Source organism: Balaenoptera acutorostrata, chromosome 9 (assembly GCF_949987535.1).
Source record: "Balaenoptera acutorostrata chromosome 9, mBalAcu1.1, whole genome shotgun sequence".
Classification (NCBI taxonomy): domain Eukaryota; kingdom Metazoa; phylum Chordata; class Mammalia; order Artiodactyla; family Balaenopteridae; genus Balaenoptera; species Balaenoptera acutorostrata.
In genome coordinates this window covers 62,243,360-62,258,913 of record NC_080072.1, presented here as the reverse complement: position 1 = coordinate 62,258,913, position 15,554 = coordinate 62,243,360, and the positions used below count along the sequence as shown (strand labels likewise).

The 15,554-nt window shown below is 39.9% G+C and overlaps 1 protein-coding gene across 16 annotated transcripts in view; it reads left to right on the top strand.

Annotated features, from left to right (window-relative positions):
- PRCP (prolylcarboxypeptidase) overlaps window positions 1-3,858 on the top strand; it is a 78,247-nt gene extending 74,389 nt beyond the window's left edge. For 15 of the 16 annotated variants that reach the window (XM_057552891.1, XM_057552897.1, XM_057552906.1 and 12 more), the window contains one exon: window positions 3,111-3,858. In XM_057552891.1, the coding sequence (XP_057408874.1) occupies window positions 3,111-3,327 (217 nt within the window). In that variant the 3' untranslated portion in view covers window positions 3,328-3,858. The remainder of the gene's footprint in view (window positions 1-3,110) is intronic. The other variant, XM_057552901.1, reaches the window with a different exon arrangement.
- Window positions 3,859-15,554: the final 11,696 nt, after the last annotated feature.

Here is a 15,554-nt window from a genome sequence, read left to right as displayed (position 1 = left end):
CTTAGACCAGAGCAGCGGCAGTGGGGTGGTGAGAAGAGTTCAAATTCTGGATATATTTGAATTTATAGCTGACAGGATTTGTCGACAGATTAGGTATGAAAGAGAGATTAAAAAGTAACAAGTTTTTGGCCCAGCAACTGGAAAGATAAGGTTGCCATTGACAGAGATTGGGAAGATAGTGGCAGGGCTGGTTGGGAGTTGGAGAGTATCAAGAGCTCTGTTTTGGACCTGAAAGCTCGAGATGTCTCGTTAGACTGCCATGTAAAAATGTCAAGTATATAATTGAATATTGGTCCTGAGGTTTAGGGGAAAGGTCCTGGCTAAAGATATTATTTGATAGTCATTTGTGTATAGATTGTACTTATAGATGAGAGGGTTTTTCTTAAATGATTACGCAAATTATGGAAATAATTTCATATGTCTGATAATATGACCTTGAAGATTTGTTATTTCAGGCTTCGTAACAATATCAGCAAAATAGAATGTGCATTAAACAAATGTCAGAACACACATTAAATGTTCTGTAAGTGATTTCAAGTGATTTATAGATAGACATACCAAGAGGTGCTGTACGGGGAAAAGTGACCTAATACCTACCATGGGCCAGGTACTTAAATCCAGGTATTTCAGCCCCTGTTATATCCTGAGGAATCTAAGCTTCCATGAGATTAGGAAGATGAGAGGCAGACCTGGGACTGGAACCCAGGTGTGTCTGATCCCGAAGTTGTGCTCTTCTTACTCTGCACCACACAAGCCAAGATGGTATGTGCTGTTGATTTCCAACAGCAGTCATGTGTCCATGAAATGCAATGTAGTATAAAATGAGCGTTGGAATAGGGTTACAAGATCTGAGTTTGTATCTCAGAGGCTTGATTTGAGTAAGCCTTCTAACTTCACTAGGCATTAGTTTTCTCATCTATAAGAGTTGTAATTAAACCTACCTCACATGGTTGGTATAATGTGAGGTCAAATATGAAAGGCTTGTAAACTTTAAACCAGTCAGAAATTGACAAACTGATCTTAAAATTCATCTAAAAATGCAAGGGACCCAAAATAGCTAAATCAATCTTGAAAAGGAAGAACAAATTTGAAGAACTCATACTTCCTGATTTCAAACTTCGTATAAAGCTTCTGTAATCAATACAGTGTGATACTGGCATAAACATAGACATATAGATCAGTGGAAGAGAATTGACTTTCCAGAAGTCAGCCCTTATCTGTGTGGTTAATTGATTTTTTGCAAGAATGCTAAGACAATTCATTGAGGAAAGAATAGTTTTTTTCAAGAAATGATGCTGGGAAAACTGGATATTCACAGGCAAAAGAATAAAGCTGGATCCCTATTTCATACTATACAAAAACATTAACTCAAAATGGATCAAATGATTTAATTGATAATTCAATTTAAAAATGAGCAAGGATCTGAGTAGACATTTTTTTCAAAAAAGATATACAAATGGCCAATCAGCACATGAAAAAAATTCTCAATACCATCAGTCATTTGGGAAATGCAAATCAAGACCACAATGAGATTCCATTTCACACCCACATACGATGACTATAATCAAAAAGACACATAATAAATGTTGGTGAGGATACAGAGAATTTAGAACCCTCAGATGTTGTTTGTGGGAGTATAAAATGCACTCACTTTGGAAAACAGTTTGGCAGTTCATCAAAAGGTTAAGTCATTATATATCCCAGAAATTCCATTCCTAGTTATATACCCAAAAGAAATGAAAATATTCATCCATGTAAAAAATTGTACACAAATGTTCATAGGAGTAATATTCATAATAGCCAAAAAGTGGAAACAACACAAATGTGCATCTGATGAATGGAAAATAAATGTGTCGTATCCATATACAATAGAATATTTTTGGCAATAAAAAGGAAAAATGTACTGATACATGCTACAACATGGATGAAACGAAAATACGTCAAAGTGAAAGCAGCCAATCACAAAAAACAACCATTATATAATTCCATTTATATGAGATGTCCAGAATAGGCAAATCTATAGAGATAGAAAGTAGATTAGTGGTTACCTGGGGCTGACAGTGAGGGGAAGTAGTAGAGGGGAATGGGGATTTGACTGCCAGTGAGTCAACTTTTGGGGGTGATGAAAATGTTCTAAAATTGATCGTGATGATGGTTGCACATCTCTGAATATACTAAAAACCATTGAATTTGTACGATATAAGTGTCCATTTTGTGGGAGATGAATTATATCTCAACGAAGCTGTTAACAAATACTATTAGGGATGCTGTCTGTGTTTGTATTGGCTTTTTTTTCAGCTAAACTAAGTATCCTGTTTCAATGACTGATCCTGTTTACATCATTCTGAAATGTGTTGTGTGCACCAGCCAGGACTAATAACCTAATAGCATTTCCTTAATTTTAAAGCTAATGTAAAATGAGTATCTTGAGTAATGCCCCAAAGTTCTGATTCTAGATTCAGAGCAGTTTTTTTCAGTCCTACCACCCTATTTATTTCCCAAAGTACTGTACTAAGAGGGAAATTTTTTTTAAAAAATGAAGGTTTGTTTTTTTTTTTAAAAGAGCCAAGAGATAATTAGCATTTTTAAATATGGAAATTTTTCTTTATCACTTTGGTATTTGGGTCTTAGGAAAGAAGGAGACTGGTTTTAATTGAGGGACTCCTATGTGCCTGACACTTATTAAACATATCCACATGTAGCATCTGATTTAACCCTTGAAGCAACCTTATGAGGTAGGCCTTGTTAACTCTACTTTACAGATAAGGAGACTGAGTCAGGTAACTTGTGTAAGGTCATACAGCTTTTGAGTGATGAAGCCAGGATTGGAATTCAGTCTTCTAAATTCCAAGTCCCAGTACAATCTAGGTTGATTCATGGGGCATCACCTTCAGTCTTCTCTGGTCCTATTTCTGTACCTGCTTGCAGAAATATTGTCAAACTCCAGGATAAAGCACCTTCCTATATGACAGATTAAATCCTCAGATCAAATCCCCCAGGTTATAAGCTTATAATTTTAGGTGTTATGCATATAATAGGTTTCTCCTATCTTATATTTGTGTAGATATAAAAAACTAATAATCTTTTTTTTTTTTCTTTCCCTCACTTAGCAATGGTGAACTAGACCCCTGGTCAGGAGGTGGAGTAACTAAGGATATTACAGACACCTTACTTGCGATCGTCATCCCAGAGGGAGCGCATCATCTAGATCTCCGAGCCAACAATGCCTTTGATCCCGTCGCTGTGCTATTAGCCCGCTCCTTGGAAGTTAGACACATGAAGCAGTGGATCAAAGATTTCTATGCAAGTCTGAGAAAGATGCACTGAGTAACGTTCGATCATTTTCAGTTTCTTCTTTTAAGTTCATTCCACCCACATTTCCATTCACTTTGGTCTTCTGTACATAATTACTTTCCCTTGTTTATTAGATTTGGTGTGGCAAAGGTTGAGATAGAAGAGAACGTGATGGTGGTGATAGCAGCCATCCAATGACCTGAGTCCTTGCCATCTTTGTGCCACCTCCAGGAAGAATCTCTTCATGACAGCTTTCCCACACCATCAGTGGCCTTGATAACTGGAGCAGAGTATTGACTGCCTTTCACAAGAGGGGGAGTCACTTCCTTGGTTTCTCTGAAAGCAGGGATTTATTGGTTTCGAAGTTGAAGTCTCTTTGGCCCATTTGTCACTCGCCCCTCCTCTACTTTCCCAAAAGGAAAAGCAGAAGATGGATAAAAATGATGTAATTGCAGCTGGTAGGAAGGATATCCAGTGCCAAACCAGGAAATGGGAGCCATTTCTTTTGTGCTTGATTTAATGACTTTGAACTGTGCTGTAAATAAAGAATAGGGCTGGACCTTATACCTGTGTGTTGCTTCTGAAGCTCACTCCAGCTGTTGGGAATGCTGTGTGCACTGGGCTTGGCTGTTTTTGGAAAGTCCTTTAATTTTCTCTCTTCTATTTGGCAGCTTTTCTTAGTTCTGGGATATTTGCCACCATGGTATTGCCAGTAAGAAATCTGGCCTTTTTCTGCTCCGTTTCTCTTTGTTTCTGAGGTCAGTTTTGTGGTAGTTTGGTTAGGTTTTGCCAGTTTAGGAAAATGACTCTGTTTTCCTTTTCTTTTTACATCTGAGCAAGTTATATTCTGTGGTTACTGATGATACTTCAGTAAGAAGCCTTTAAAAACTGATGAATCAGCTATTCAGAAGGTAGAATATAGTTATGTTCAGCATTTTGGTTTTTAGATTTTATTTTCTGGTGATTGGTATGCTGTCATTAAAGCCAGAAGTGTCAGGACACTAAGAGGCAGGTGCACAAGAACTTTTCTGTATGGCTTCCAAAAGACAAGCTGACTAATTCATGCAGGCAGCATATTTGACATTAATAAATGGCTGAGCCGTTCCTATTTCCAAGGGGTTGGCTTCTTTCAAGCAGTTCTTACACTGAGACCTTTCTTCAGAAGAGCTTTTCTAGGATAACAAATAGGGTTGGATCAAAACCTTTCAGGGACAGAGAGAGAGACTAACAGTTTCTACTCTGTTGAAAGATTTCTCTTCCCTTGTTTGCTTTTATTTTCTCTCAGTTCTTTTTTCTTCACTCTGCCTTGGGAACATTTTCTGCTTTTTAAAAATTGTATCTTGAGCTTGAGTATTTCTAAAGCACTTATTTTTTTTTTATAAAATGCAGATATAATGTTCATTCTTGGGTGGGAGACTGAAATATTCCCCTTACTTTCCCTGGCATCTGGGAGATACAGAAAAATCTTTGTCTGGTTTTGGAAGCCTTCAGTTCTCATTGTAATAAGTTGTCCATCAAAGCATTTGGTCACTATTTTCATTTCAGCATCAGAGAAAAGTCTGCTGGGGTGGGAATTTAAGGGTCAAGACAATACTAGTTTTTATTCTTTGTCAACTAAGAAGTTATATAATGCCGGGTTTATGGGCTTAATGGAGGATATTCTTACTATTTATTTTAGGCTATATTTATTTTAGCATATTTTCATTGAAACCTTTTTTACTTAAAATCTTTAAAATACTTTGCCACTTCACTTAATATTGATTGTTTGGATGAGTTGCATTTTTGTGAAGAGAAAAGTTGTCAAAAAATGACTGTTTTTTATGTACATGTTTTTTCTATGTACATTTCATGACAGATAGCAACCTTAACTAAAGTTGGCCTAATTATAATATGCTAAAATTTAATTTTAAATTGAAAAAGAATTGAAGCATCAAATAAGCCTTATTTAAAGCATCCCTCTAATTATTAGATGATACCTTTGAAACACCAGGAAAGAGAGACACAGAGAGTTGGAGTGTTTTTTTTTTCTCTGTCTTTGTTACTCTAACTACCTAGAGTCAATGGGCAGAACTAAAGAAATTTAGAGATCTTTCTTAAGGGATCTGTAGAGTCAAGAGATTCTCCAGAGGAGCCAATGTCTAGTCTAGAATATTAGAGAGTTCTGAAGGCAACTCGGATGTCATCCAGTCCAACCACATCATTCGTAGGTGATGGCATTGTGGCCCAGAGAGAAGGGACTTGTCTAAGGCCTCACAGCTCATTTTTAGCAGAACCAAGCCTTGCATCCAGGTTTGTTTGTTGTTGTTGTTGTTGTTTTGTTGTTTTCACTTTATTGGTGTAGCTTAAATCTTTGTTTGAATTCAAGCAACAAAACCTCATTAAACCAGCTTAAGCAAAAGAGGGAATTTTTTGAAGCTATGCAGGAATAGCTCCAGGACTTGGGTAACTAGGAATTGTGAAAGAATGGAATTAGGGTGTGGAAAGTCATTAAAAGTCAAGACTACTACTTTCTCTCGCTTACAGCAGAGGTCACCAGTTGTCAACCAGTGCGTACGATTTGCTTCTTTTATTTGTAGTTTGGCTAGCAGTCTAAAGTGTGCATGTGCATCAGAATTACCCGAGGGGCTTGTTAAAACATTGATTGTTGAGCCCCATCCCAGAGTTTGTAATATGTCTTGGGGTGGATCCTGAGAAGTTGCATTTTTGACAAGTTTCCAGATGACGCTGGGGAATCACACCTTGAGAACCACTAGTTAAGAGAATTCTGAATTTGAATTTCCTCAGACAAGGCATGTGCCTTCAGTTCTCCTCACTCCTGTTGTCCTACCTGATCCCACTTGAGTAGGGGAGCCCTGCCGAACGCTTTCTTTCCCATGGCTGCTTCATCTCTGCAGATCAGCTTCCTCTTCTCTGCTCGCAAAAGGCCTGTCACGACTTCCCAGAATGGTGTCCTCAGGCCCCTGAGGCTGTACCATCTCACAAGCCCACAACTCTCAGATGGTTAGGGAGGGATAAGACCATAAAAGCATGGCTTCAGAGACACACTATTTAGGATGAGGGTGGAGGAAGAGCAGCTCAAGCAATTCAGTGTATAACTATCAAACAGTGTTTCTTGGAACACAGGTGTCCAACAAAATGCCAATGACTTATGTAATAGAAAGATCCATAGTTAAGCAAGGTTGGAAAATGATGGGTTAAACAAAGTTAAATCGTTTTTTTTTAAATATGTAAATATGCATTGTGACTTTCCGAAATGGTGATCAAGAATACAACTTTTGCTTACAGAAATGTTCTTACTTACAGAACATTTACAAGGCATAAGATGTTGTTCTGGAACCTGGAGGATACAATGGTGAAAAAGCAAACACAGTGTCTCTACTAATAAGGTTTACATTCCAGTGGGAGGAAGACATGAAATGTCAAATTATACAGACAGAGGGTACAATTATAAGTGTTATGAAGAGTGGGGTTATTAGGAAATTTAGCAGTGAATAGTCTGAGCTGGTCTGCGGAAGCAAGAGAATGCTGTTCTGAGATGTGACATTTTAGGTTATCTAAACGGTAAATGGGGGCTATACTAGAAGAGGAGTGGAGAAAACGGCATGTGCAAAAGCCCTGAGTGTAGTATACTCAAGGAACTGAAAGAAGGCCTCTGTATGGGACAGCAGATGACCACATGACCACAGAGAAAGTGACATAAGATGAATCTGGAGACCTGGGCAGGGAGGAAGCTCATTCAAGTAGACCATGATAAGGAGTCTTTATAAGGAATGAGAAACCGTCGATTGTCCTTATTCGGGGGAGTGACATGAACAGATTTTCATTTAAAGAGTTCACTCTGGCTATAAATTGGAGAGTGTATTGGAGGGGGTAAGCATGTAATAGAGGAGGCCACAGTTGCAGTTGTCCAAGTAAGAGAAAGAGAGCTTTGGCTAGGGTGGTAGAGGTGGAAATGAGAAGTGGATGAATTTGAGAGAGATTTGGTAAGGAATGCCAGTGGGGTTTGGTGCTGAGTTTTATATGAGATGAGAGTTGGGCAGGTGTCAAGGCTGATGATTTCTGACCAGTGCGCTTGGATAGATGGTGGTGCCATAGACTGGACAGAAAGCCCCACTGGGCGAACAGGTTTGGCAGGGAGATTATGAGTTCAGTTTTGTCATGCTGAGTTTTATATACTTTTGAAATAACCGAGTGGAGCTAGCTGTCAAGTAGGACTGTTGGATGTAAAGATCTGGAACCCAGTCTGGGCTGGAGAGCCATGGTGAATAGATGGTAATCAAAGCATGGGATGGGATGTGAGCTCAAGGAACTAGTGTTCAGGAAATATACTTCAGGAGCTGCTACTATACTGTACTTACCGCAATACATTCTTAAGAAGACCCCAAACATCCTAATTCTCCTGCAACTGTAGTACTGAGCCAAGCCATCACTTGATCCCTGGTACAGCCTTTGCAAAAATTGGGATCTACCTCTCTGCACTCATTTCCCATTCTTACTGCTGCCTTTCACTTTCCTAATAACCTGCACTTCAAACACAAAAGTTTCTGTTATTCTAAAATACTGCTCCTGGGCTTCCCTGGTGGTGCAGGGGTTAAGAATCCGCCTGCCAATGCAGGGGACACAGGTTCAAGCCCTGGTCTGGGAAGACCCCACATGCTGCGGAGCAACTAAGCCTGTGTGCCACAACTACTGACCTTGCGCTCTGGAGCCTGCGATCCACAACTACTGAAGCCTGCATGCCACAACTGCTGAAGCCCGCAGGCCTAGAGCCCATGCTCCACAACAAGAGAAGCCACCGCAATGAGAAACCCACGTGCTGATATGAGAAACCCACGTGCCGCAACGAAGAGTAGCCCCCGCTCGCCGCAACTAGAGAAAGCCCGTGCGCAGCAACGAAGACCCTACACAGCCAAAAATAAATAAAATAAAATAAAAAATTAATTAATGTATTTAAAAAAATAAATAAATAAAATAAAATACTGCTCCTCTGTCTGATTCCCTTCTCATCACTACCCTCCAGTGTGTTTTCACTGGCAAACTTCGTTGCATCCTTCAAAGCCCAGATCAACTTGATTACCTCTCCTGTGAAGTCTTTCTCAGCTTTCCCAAAGGAGTAGTCTTTCAAATCTATGCTGTCACAGAACAAGGTTCACACCTAGGGTGTCACCTAGAATGTAAACTTCATCAAGGTAGAGAGTGTCTTGTTCATTTCTGCATCTCCAGTACCTTTCAGCAATTCCTGACCACCTCTAATTTAGTACACATGCCCCAAACATTTAGCAATAAATTGCTAAATGTTTTCACCCCCTTTTTAGGAAGACCAAACTCTCTGAGAGCGGGGACCATGCCTTACTTCTTCTAGTAATCAGCATCTAGTGATGGCGCGGCGCTGGGCAGCTGGTCTCAGTAGGCCCTTGGTAAATTTATACGAATGGATACTTTCCAGGGTGGAAAGGCCAAGCTTTCTGTCCATCTCTATAGCCAAGCATCTTGCACAGCTCTGATGTGCTTACATGACCTCCTGCCCTGGGCTTCCCTGGATTTTGAAAAGCACTTCCTGCCCTGGGCTTCCCTGGGTCTCCAAGTACTCAGTACCTCTAAAACTTGGACTCAACTGATTTTCCCTCACTTCAACGACTCATGCCTCAGGCTCCCTCTCCTACTCCATCAGTCTGGCACTTTTTATCAAAGGAGCTGAATATAACTCTGCCTTGATGTGAGGTGGGAATAGAACACTGACTAGAAATAGCCATTCAAGTGGGTAGATTTCTCTGGAGCCACTTTTCAACGCAAGGGGGTGAAGGAAAGGGCTGGTTTTAACAGACTTTGCTGCCTAATAGTGGAGATACATACAATTGCAGAGCTGAAAAGCAGTCTTGGGATCATTTAGTTCTACATGTGTGTTTAACATGACTAACATCTTTAATAAGAAACCCACGCCTGGAATGTGAAAGTTACTTGCCCAAGGTCATTTGGCTCACATGTTTATTTATTATTTATTTTAAAATTTTTGTCACACCTGGTTCTGAAAGGATTTCAGGTGATCTAAAAGATATACAGTAAGCACAGCATAAATGGGACAGAGAGATTTAAAAGGGATAGGGATGTAAAATGGATCTAGGAATGCAAACCATAAAGCAGCATTTATCGAACAGTTTCCACAGAATGCTAGTAAGGCCAGACGTAAGTGGGTGTTACATAAAAAAGAGGTACGTGATCAAACTGTTTAAACATGGTTAAAATAAATTTAAACAGATTATCTTTACTACAGAATCTCTCAAAACTTTGATATGCCATGTTCATTGTGAAATCAACAAGAATGTGACATTTCCCAAACTTACTTGATCTATAACCCCTTTTTCAACAACGTTTCAGAACTAATGCTCTGCCAAACATACACTGGGGAATGCTGCCATGGAATTCTAGACATTTTCTGATGATAGAGGCCAAGAAAATTTGGCTCTAAGCTTTTTATCAGCCATCTGCAAAGAGGAAAACAAAGTCAGTTAAACAGTTCACACTGTACTTAAGATCAATCAGCCTGGAGAGTCCCAGGCAGGAACTTCCTGAAAGAGCCTCAGAAAGTGGAAAAATGTAATGAATAAGATTTTCTATTTCTCTATACATATTGCTAAATTTCACTGTATTCATTCTTATATGACCTTTCAGTATAAAGGAAAGTCATAACACCAAAGTATAGTGATTAAACTGTAATGAGCTAATGAAATATACTACGGGTATGTATATATATTGGGGTGTGTGTGTGTGTATTTGCTGATCTGACTTAATCTAGAAATATATAGATTTTACAGTGTCTGGAGGAACACTCTCAGTCAAAATTTTTCTGAATAGATGTTCGTTGGCCAGTTTAAATGTCATTGTAGATAGTTGAATAAGGGGAAGGAATGATGTTTTGTAACACAAATGAAGTAGTTTGAAAAACTGCTTCTGAATCTACTCAGACATTTGTATCTACTATTACCCTACTTGGCTCACAGATGAACTATGGGACCAGTGGCAGCTCACCAGCCATGTGGAGGCAGAGCAGAGATAGGGAATCAGGTGCTTCTATGCAATGTTGTTTGCATCTGTTACCAAACTTCCTCCTTAGCTTTGGGAGAGTGGTTTTAACTGCTTTTCTTTGTTTTGTAGCCCCTGAAATCTAGATGCAAATAGCCAAAGAAAGGCGTGCAGAAAACCATCAATAACTCCAAGATATTAAACTCCAAGTGAAACTTTTTGCTCAGGTGATATGTAAGGTGCTATGACACTGAGGATATATAGTAAATGCCCTTGAATAAGTGCAGTACAGTGGAAGTAGCCAGATGGCTTGATAAATGGCCTCCTTTTTCATCGACACAGCCTATCAGATTATTCTTGTTTCAGAAATCTCACGGTCGACAGGAGACATTTCATATGTTATCATGATGTCAGTTCATTTAGTTAATCTATCTACCTTCAGAATGGAAGGTACAATATAAAGCAGTAAAGTAAATCATCTGCTTTATCTCTGAGGAACTCATGGTCAGAGTTACACCACCTCTTTTGTCTCCTTTTCTGATGCCACAAAACCCTCACCTGCGGGAGTTTATTCTTTAGGTCTAAGCCAGTGGTTTTCAACTGGTGTCAATTTTACCGCCCAGGGACATTTGACAATGTCTGGAGATGTTATTGGTCATCACAAGTCGGTGTGTATGTGTGTGTGTGGGGAGGGGGGTGGGTTGTACTGGCATCTAATTTAGTGGACATCCTGCAGTGCAAAGGACAGCCTCTCACAACAAAGAATTGTCTGGCCCCAGATGGCAATAATGTTGGTGTCGAGAAACTCTAGTCTAACCTAAATCTTCTCCATTATAATTTAAGGCCCTTTCCTCAAGTTTTACCCAACAAAGGAGATGAAAAACTGATGGTTTATTCAGCTCATCCAATAGTCTTACGCTCTAAAAAACACAATAGCACAATGTATAGTACAGACACATTATCGTCTCTAAAATTTAATAACCTTTATTTTGAAGTCTGATTCTTAACTTACTCCTTGAATTCTTAAGTAACTTAATTCTTAAGTTACTCCTTGAACTTCACTGGGCTGAATAACTGCAATTCTTTGGATTGTTTGTTCATTTATCATTTGTTCATTCAAACGTTTATTGAATGGCTACTCTATGCAGTACAGTGTTAGGTAGTAAGAATTCAAAGGCAAAGCCCTATTGTTTTCAAGAAGCTCACTATTAAAGGGGAGAGATGGTCACAATGTCAGATGATTAAATACTTTGGGCTAAGAATTTGGGTTGCATTCAGAATGCTGTGGGAGCATGAAAGCTGAAGTGATGAATTCATCCTGTAAGTTTGAGGAAGGCTCTAAAGGAGAAGTAACATTTGAACTGAGACTTGAAGGATGGAAGTTTGCAGGGTGGGTGGAGCTTGGTGAGAAAGGCAATAAAAGCACTATTTAAAAAAAGATATTAAGCACTCATCATGTACCAAGGGTTAGGCACCCATCATGTTACTGTGAAAAAGATAGACATAGCTCCTATCATCATGGGGGTTATAAAAAGAAAGCCAAAAGAAACCTCCCCTGTAATGCTTGTATCATAGTTTACATGAACTCTGCTGCCTGCCTTTTCTCATTTTGAGCCCCTTAATATCCCTGTGCGGGAAGCAAGGCAGATATTACCTACCTCCATTTTATAAAGGAGGACCATGAGGCCAAGAAAAATGAAGAAAATTCCACCCCCAACCACTAGCCACAGATCTAGTAAATGGCATGGTCTGATCCCAAATCCTGTGCTTTTCTACCATTCCTTGGTTCCAAATGCAATTTCCTGTGGCAGAGAGGCAAGCACAGTCTTTCTACCTCTCTCCTTTCTCTGCTGTCTTCATCTCTGGTTAAACTTTTGTTTTCTGCTGGCCCCAGTGCAGAAGAAGTTTTTCAGCCTTCCCAGTTCTCATTGCTAAGGGACTTCCCAGGGAAGGAAGGAGTGAGAATTGCTGTCCTGCCACTATCCATTTGCAAAATAATTTCTACCTTGATTTCCCAGATTTTTTGAGAAATAAGGAAAACTGAGATGTGGAACAGAAAATCCCTTTTGTTTGTCTTGGTGTTTGATAATGTATGCAACCTCTCTGGGTGGTTTAAGCGGTTTAGGTACTTTCTACAAAAGGGATCTTTTAATGACAAAACTAATGTGATTATCTGAGTGAGGGTGAGAGGCGTATTCAAAGCTTAAAGAAAATCTGTTAGAATAGCTGAATGTATCTGCTTAATCCTTTCTCTAATGTGGCTGAACAATGCTCTGGGAAGCCATTGGTCCGTTCTTTCTTCTAGTAAATGCCTGTCTCCAGAGGTAGGGACTGTTTGCAGCTTTTGATACCCTTATGCTTCACCTTCTCAGCTGCACAAAAGTACAGGAAAAGCCTGGAGGAGCCCAAAGCACTGGCAGAAACCAAGTGTCTCCTGAATGCTGAGGGCGAAATGTACAGCACATGCATACTTTCTCCACCAGCGTGCGAAGAAGTCGGGGCCGCAGTAACCAGCGGGAATGGCATCTCGGAGAAGGGCCCTGTTCTTTGTGCCTGCTTTCATTGGGTGCTGGGTGAGGGATCACTTGTGGAAGCTTAAAATCTTACACCTGAGTTTTAAGAGTGGTTGAGCTACTCCTTTTTGGGGGGTGGGGGTGGGCAAGGGAAGCATAAGAGGGGAGAAAAGTGATACAGGTTTGGGTTCTGCAAATTGCTCTGTGAATCTGAAGCAAAATCAAAGTCCTTTCTCTCATTTGTGAACTCAGGATAATAATACCTGCCACATAAATTCACTGTGAGAATCAAAGTGAAAACCTGAACATGAATGTGAAAGTGTCACAGCCAATCTAGAGCATGATCAGATAACATGTTGTACACTTTTATTTTTTATTTTACCTTACTTTATTTAAAGTATTATTTTAAATTCTTGTTCTTTTAAGAATACCTTTCTTTCTAAACGTATAATTCAATTTAACTTAAAACATTTATTCGTTACTTACTACGTGCTGGGCACAGTTCTGGGAATACAGATACAAATAAGTCTCTGAACTTTAAGGAGGTCATAATCTTGTAGGGAAGACAGGCATGTAAAATTCTGCTTGATAAGTATGCATCAGAAGTGATTAATTTTAACCTGGAGTCAATAATAATAGCTAAATGTTATACAATACTTATTATTTGCCAGGAGCTGAGTCAAATGTTTTCCTTAGGTTACCTCATTCAATCCTTGTAGCCCTATGAGGTAGGAACTATTATGCCCATTGCACAGATGAGGAGGCTGAGGCTTGGTCAGATCAATTAAGTCACTTTTCCACCACCACAGGTGGTGGGCCAAATTAGAGTCCCAAATCTGTCTGACTTTACAATTTAAACCCTTACTCATTGTGCCATGCTGCATCTCAAATCAAGGAAGACTTCCCTGAGGAGTTAACCATAGCTGGGTTTCAAAACAGAATTAGAAGTTTTCCAGGTGTACGAAGGAGAAAGGCAGATGGAATAGCATGGATAAGAGAGCACATTGGCTAGAAAAGCATTTGTGCAGAGAGGAACTAGAAGCAGTTTGTGATGATAATGGAGTGGGCAGGTTGGACGAGAAAGTTGGGGCCAGATTATGATCTTTCACACTGCAACTTTGTGGAAAAAGTATGTAAATTATTTACTTTAATTAATTACTTGATTTATATTTTGTTTATCAAAAAGGGTTTTACAGGACTTCCCTGGTGGTCCAGTGGTTAGGAATCCGTCTTGCAATGCAGGGGATGCTGGTTCGATCCCTGGTCAGGGAACTAAGATCCCACATGCTGCAGGGCAAATAAGCCTGTGCGCTGCAACTACTGACCCTGCGTGCCGCAACTGGGGAGCCTGTGTGCCACAACTACAGAGCCCATATGCTCTGGAGCCTGAGTGCCACAACTAGAGAAGCTGCAAGCGGCAACTACTGAGCCCACGTGCCACAACTACAGAGAGAAGCCCATGCGCCACAACGGGGAGCCCACGTGCCACAACGAAAGATCCCGCATGCAATGCAGCCAAAAATAATAATAAATATTTTTTAAAAAGGGTTTTGCAGAAAGTGGGAACGGTAGCCACTTTTATGGTGCAGAATCACAAAATATACTTCAAATTTTAGAATCAGAAAACTTTCATGATGGAAGGCACTTAAGAGATCGTGGACTCATTCTCTGCAAGAGGAAATCAAGGCTGAATGCATGTAAATGTCTTAATCAAGGTTATAAAGCAGTTTAATCAGCTGAGACAGGAATATCTGTGTTTTTCAGATGGATTATGGAGTTAAAGTGAACAATAAATGATAGTTACAGGATTATCTTCAGGTGCATTTATAGAAATTGGTGAATTGAAAAGAGGGATAGATAAAGTAGATAATTGCAGGGAATGGGAATAAAGTCCTTAGCTGAAGCTGTAGGTTCCCCACTGGGAAACTTCACAACAGCTCTCTTCGAAGAGTGGTGTTGGATATGTAAGTGAGTGTCTTGGCTGAGCTGAAGCTGGGAAACGAGTTTGCCTGGAAAACAGAGTTAAGATATATCTTCCTACGTCTACTTATTACATTTTTTTGGCCACTTTAAATGGGGGCCTGGAACAGATGTGAGCTGGTTCTTGTTCTCATTGAGCTCACAATCTGAAAGATGGGACAGACTAGAAAACAGGTAATTGCAACCAACTGAATTTAGTAATAAAAATAAGGTATAGGATGCTATGGCAGCCCAGAATGGGCATGAGTAACTGTGTTCTGGATGGGCAAGGAAAAGCTTCCTTGGGTCGGCGGGGGGGGGGGGGTGCAGGTAGTGACATCTAAGGTAAGACCTGAAAGATGAGTAAGAGTGCAATGCAGGAGAGGGAAAAGAGTGCTCTAGATAAAGGGAACAGTTTATGCAAATACCCCAAGTAATTTGGGAAAATTAATTTGAATGTACTATTCCCATTTGGTATAGCTGAAGTGTAGTGTGTGAGGAGGGAGTGATATGAGTTTTCTTCTCTGACCTTCCCTTCCCCAATACGTAAGTTTACATATACAGGCAGTTTACTAGAGAGTGTCACAACTCTGACAAAAAAGATAGAAATGCATTTGGGAGTACCACAGAGAGCAGGTGTTGATGTGCTGGGAGCACACTAAATGATTGCAGAAAACAAAAACTCCAGTATTCCCCCCCTCCCTGTGTCACTACAGCTATCCCACTGACCTGAGAACCAGCCTTCCTAAAGAAACTACTTCTCACCTC